At 63.1% G+C, this 5,436-nt stretch overlaps 1 protein-coding gene across 4 annotated transcripts in view; it reads right to left on the bottom strand.

Moving 5' to 3' along the window:
* INPP5A (inositol polyphosphate-5-phosphatase A) overlaps positions 1 to 5,436 on the bottom strand; it is a 187,396-nt gene that overhangs the window by 4,865 nt on the left and 177,095 nt on the right. For all 4 annotated transcript variants that reach the window (XM_024762269.1, XM_024762240.1, XM_024762249.1 and 1 more), the window contains one exon: positions 207 to 318. In XM_024762269.1, coding sequence (XP_024618037.1) covers positions 207 to 318 — 112 coding nt within the window. The remainder of the gene's footprint in view (positions 1 to 206; positions 319 to 5,436) is intronic.

Raw genomic sequence — 5,436 nt, forward strand, 5'->3', positions numbered from 1 at the left:
ACCCCGAGGACACAATAAACTAAACGATTCCTAAAGCACTGGCGACAGTTTATGCCTATTTTGAATCCAGAAAGACACTGGAGATCGGGCTCCATCCCAGCCCCGAGAACGGGGTCAGGGCTCATCCGGGCCGGCAGGAGGGCACGTCCCCTGGCCCGAGGCTCCCCACCCGCCCGGGCTCTGGCCCGCACAGCCCCCACACTTACCCTCAGAATCAGCTCCTTGGCGGACGGGGACATAAGGACACGGTCACACCAGGCGGGGCACCGGGTGTTCATGTACTGCCTGCCCTGGCTGGAGTCCTCACTGTATGGGTAGCTGGGGAGACAGGACAGGAAGGCACCGGTCAGCAGCCACGGGGCCCCTCCTCCAGCCCCTCCTCCGCGCCCGGGGGGAGGGTGGTGTGGGCTCTGCCCCACGCACCTCAGAAAGGCCGAGCCTGTACAGGGTGAGAACAGGCAGACGGAAGTTTCCAGAATAAAGTCAAAGGACTGTTCCCCCCCAGCACTTCAGATAAACCCTCCCCAAGGACATGGACACGTCCATTAAACTTGGTTTTATTTTTGGATGCGGCCTACAGCCCAACGAAAACCTGCCCAGGAGCCTACGGACGCCTGGGCCCAGACTGACGCCACACCCATGTCCCACCGAGGCGTCCACCTCAGGAAACGCCCAGGTGCCCGGGGCCGTGGCCTTGGACCTTTGCTGTGGTGGAGTGTGTGCCTGGCCCTGACTTACTGCCCTGGCCGCACGGGCCCTGCTTCCCGCCCACCGGCCCGGTGCGGCAGCGGGGAGACGCCTGGGGCCCCTTGGGAATGGAGCCACCACAGCCGACCGACTGACATGGCGAGAAGCAGGTGGGGCCTGTGACCACCAGCTGAGCCCCCGACACCCTGCCACTAGCCGCCTGGCTGAGGCCCAGAACTCACCGGAACCTCCGGCTCCGGGCTCTGCACTGCTCAGCGGGCCCGCCCTGGTCCATGTAAAGCTGCTCACCCCACCCCGTGGGCGTTTGGATTGGGCTGCACTGAACTAACAGCAGGTGCATTTAACCAGAATGAACTAACGGGCTTTGGGAGACCCTCAGCCGTGCTCCCTGCACACCCATGAGGATGGTGGGTCTGCTTTCTCGTGGTGCACCTCCTATGGCCTTCAATACAGTCTGAATTTTTTCCTTGCCAAGGTCTAATGTGCTTTTTAGGCCAGCTCCCAAATACCACATGGTATCTGCTGTGAATGGCGCCGTACTCTCTATTAAATTTTCCCGCGCTTTCAGCTGGAGGAGAAAAATGCCACCGTCTCCCTGAGCTGCTCTGTCCTGGGTACCTGCTCGCGTGGGGCCTCTGCCCTTCCTCCCTCCCTCTGTGGCCCGTGGTCAGGGTCCACAGAACCTGCGTTAACGGTTCTCAGCCTACTCCATCCTCCAGAGCGTTCCACGCACTCTCGCCAGAAACGGCGACTTACGGCCCCAGGCCCTGCAGGAATTTAGTTCATTGAAGACCCAAAGCAGCAAACACGGCTACAAACAAAACGTCCCTAATCTCTGCTTCTAACAGCATTACCCTTGCTGACAGCACGGAGCGCTGACCACCCTACAACTTCCTTCAGGGAAAAGGGGGGCCAACGGCGGGCTTGTTCAGGCACGTCCCATCCTAGCTTGGCTGTGGTCCTGAAGGAGCGACGCTTGCCCACCCCATCCTCCCGGGAGCTGCAGGAATCGGGGTCCGCACGGGCCGACCCTGAGTGCCCAGCGCAAGATGTGCTGAGCACAGAGCAAGCCCCCGGCCCCCTCCACTGGAGGCCAAGGTCAGGGGAGAGAGCGGCCGACAGGGCTGTGGTCGGGGCTGGGAAGGTCGTGTGTGCTCTGAGCCCACCCAAGCTGGTCCTTGACCGTGAGGCGGGGCGGGCCAGGTTCACCTGGGGGGACATCTGCGGTCAACAGGTCTGGGAGGTGGAGCCAGCCACCCCGGGCCTCGCCCACGCCCCCCGCCAGGCAGGAGCCGCACAGACGCACGCTGCTCCAGGAGTGCTGAACGGGCCGGCTCAAAGCATCCCTCAGAGACGCAGTGCAGACGGGAGTGGGATCGAGTCCCGGGGGCTTCAGGAACCACTGCGTGACCCTCAGCTGCACCTATGACGTTGTTGCTACGGGAAAGCCCTCGGGAGCCCTGGCCGTCGGGGGTCCCACTGAGGCTGCGCCCCAATGCCCACAGAGCCCCCTGGGGACCTGCCCAGGGCAAGCGTCTTGCGTTAGAAACAGCACGAAAAGCCCACTCAGGTAAGTGACGGACAGTCCCCACGCACACCGCAGAGCCATCGTCACAGGGTGTCCGGGCCCGAGTCCAGTTCCCCGTCCACCGCCAGGAGCTGACTGACAGGCCATCACGGGGACAGTCAGCCTGGTGAGGAGTAACAGGGAAGGGCCCGGGAGGCCCGGAGCCGTGACAAGCTTCCCCCCGGGCCTTCAGTCCGTGTCCTCAACCTTGCTGCTGCCGTGGGGCCTGCCCACGTGTGATTCAGCAGGCAAAAGCAGCTGGCCATGAGGGGCGCCCTGGCCGGGACGGGCAGGGCGGTTGGGGGCGGCACCCTCACCCCACGGACCAGGGGCCCTTGCTGTGGACAGACTCCCGGAAGGGGCCAGCCACTCCCAGAGCCAGGCCAGGAGTGAGCAGGGCGGTGCCGGTGCAGACGGGCCGGGCAAGGCCGGCATGGGCCCGAGAGGGGGGCCCTGCCCAGGCCGCTCCGAGGATGGCCCAGCGCTGCCTGCCGGGGCTGCCAATGATTAATGCTTGCTGCACACGCGGACTTATCTGAAAGCAAACGCTGCGCAGGGCGGGGACGTGGGACGAGCCGCCGGCCTGGCCCCGCGTGGTGGGGAGTGACGCCACAACGAATGGCCCAGCGATAAAGCTAACAATCGCCCACCTGTCCGCCCAGCCCCTCGGGCTCCTTCCCGCAGGATTCAGGATGTGGGCAAGCGGCCCCCTTGCCAGGGCGCTGCCAACAAGGCTCGGCCTACATCTGAGCGGCGGGCAGGCGGGTGGTGTCACCAGGGCCCGAGGCCAGCAGCCAGGCCGCGGAGGCACAAAGGCCCACTGTGTCGGCCGCCCGACTCCGCAGGGCCGGCCGCTGTGCGCGAGAGACGCGGGCTCAGGAGGACCCTGAGGGTGGAGGGGGCGGGGGCCCCTGAACCAGGCAAGACAGGCCCAGTTCTCACCGAAGCGGGAGGCGGAGAATTGGGGGTGCTGGGGGAGACCCTCCGGGGCTTCTCGCTCGGGGAGAACGTGAGTGTTCCCAAGTCACGGCCCTGCTGAGGGCAGACGGGCCCGCCCGGCCAGCAAATTGGCAGACCGTCCACCCGTGCATGGCAGCCCCGGAGGCCGGCAGGCAGTGGCCGCGCAGGAACTCAGTTTCCAAACACCTGAGACTCCTGGGAAAGAAAAGGAGGCGGAAGGAAGCTGCACCTGAACTGGGCAATAACATTCACACTGCCGTGGGGAGGAGGGGCCCGTGGTCAGAGCCATAGAGCTGACCCGGCTCTGTGGACACAGGTGCCCGCAGCATCCCCGTGGGGCGACCGGCGGCTTCCCTTCGCCCCTCAGCGCTTGCCCCCGTGCCTCGGTGTGGGCCGTATCCACCCGGGGCTCGGTGACCAGCTGGACAAGCTCCCTGGCTCCCTTCCCAAGAACAGGCTGGGCACACAGCAGGGAGCTCAGCCTTTCTGTCCAATTGTCACCATCTTATACTTATCGTTACAGACAGGAATCTATAGATGGTCCAAAGTTGAATTATGGCCCAGAAAGAAGTCTGAAAAGTGCCTCCGAATCTTTAATATAAAAATAACTGTATCCACTGGAGAGAGACAGCCTCCTCTGGCCAGAGCCGTGTGATATATTTTATCCCTGTGTTGTGTATATTTTTGCCGTGTGGTATATCTCATCCCTGTGTTGTGTATATGTTTGTCTTTTTCGAAAGCTCTCGCTGGGTCTTTTTCTGTAATTAATTTGCCCAGTAAAAACCTTTTTCCCACCGTGGAGCATTTTTGTCCGTCCTTGGGAAGGTGTGACTTTTCTCTGGCGAGGTATGTACTCTGACTGTGCGTCCGTCCACCTCCCTGGTCAGCTTCACTCTGAGGCACACGTGTCACGCAGGGCCACAAGCGCAGGGGCCGCAGCAGCCCTCCACCCCCCGGCGGCTCCCGCGCCACAGACAGCAGCGCCCGGCCCCCTGGTTCCCGCTGCTCCCAGGCCCGCGGGGAGCAGCGGTCCGGCCGCTTCAGCAGCCGACATCTATCCGCTAATGGCGGCGTTTTGGTTACTTCCAGGTTTGGGGAGTTCTCGGCCGTGACGTGTGGACCCCCAGGGGCCCCGAGACCCTGTCAGCGGCTGGAAGGTAAGCTCTATGTTTGCGATTACACGGAGAGGCTACTTGCTGTTGTCACGGTGTTGGGGGCGGTCCCCTCCTCAGCCCCACCCAGGCAAAGCCACGCGAATGCTTCCTTGATTGAATCTCAGGCCTGGGAGACACAGTTTAGGAGTCAGTGGGACAAGAGGGGAGCGTGTGGGGCGCATCCCGCCACCTCTGGGAATTCTCGAGCCTCAGCGATGGGAGGCTTCCTGCCGCGGGGGCGGTTCTGAGGGCGCAGGTGGGCAGCAGCGCTCCGAAGGGACTTGGGTCCAGGGCAGGGCTGCGTGCAGGGCCGCGGGAGGATTCCACACCACGGGAAGCCTGCTGCCACCACATTAGTGGAAAAGGCAGCTAAGCCATCTCATCTTCATACTTTGATCTCTTTATTTTAAAACCAACGACAGTAACTCAGAAAAACACTCTACGTTAGAAACTCCCTGCTGGATGCACAGGGCAGGCTTTGGTGGTCACCTCTGGGGCGTCCCAAAGCACTGCCACTCACGCCAGGCCACCCTGGGGAGAGGAAAGGGGGGCTCCCGCGATCGGCCCAAATCCGGGTTGAGAGTGGGAGCCGCAAGCGGACGCTGGGCCGGAGAGCAGGGAGGGTGGACAGGATGACAACACAGGACACGGAAAGCTGACTGTCGCCTTGTCCACTGCAAACAACCAGCCTCGAGGCCGGTCACACAGACAGACCAGGTGGGCATGGCTCATGCCAGCGGCTCTGCATCCCCTCGAGGCCGGTCACACAGACAGACCAGGTGGGCACGGCTCATGCCAGCGCCAGCATCACACTCTTTGCCCACCAGTTATTCTGAGCACGAACTTAAAGCCTTTTACATCACCAGCACGTGGAAACACCACGTGGCCTTAAAGGCCTTCATTTGGCCTGGTCCCGACTGCCGTCCCTGGCCACTGGGGGTTGGCGGGCGTCATCTGGAGCGCAGGGTGGGCCCCGGAGGGTCTCTGTGGCGGGCACCCCGTGCGCCCACTAGCCTGGCCTGGCCGCGCTCCCTGCCTCTACCCCAA

The sequence above is a fragment of the Neophocaena asiaeorientalis genome, unplaced genomic scaffold, assembly GCF_003031525.2.
Source record: "Neophocaena asiaeorientalis asiaeorientalis breed wild unplaced genomic scaffold, Neophocaena_asiaeorientalis_V1.1 scaffold356, whole genome shotgun sequence".
In the NCBI taxonomy this organism is placed as follows: Eukaryota; Metazoa; Chordata; class Mammalia; order Artiodactyla; family Phocoenidae; genus Neophocaena; species Neophocaena asiaeorientalis.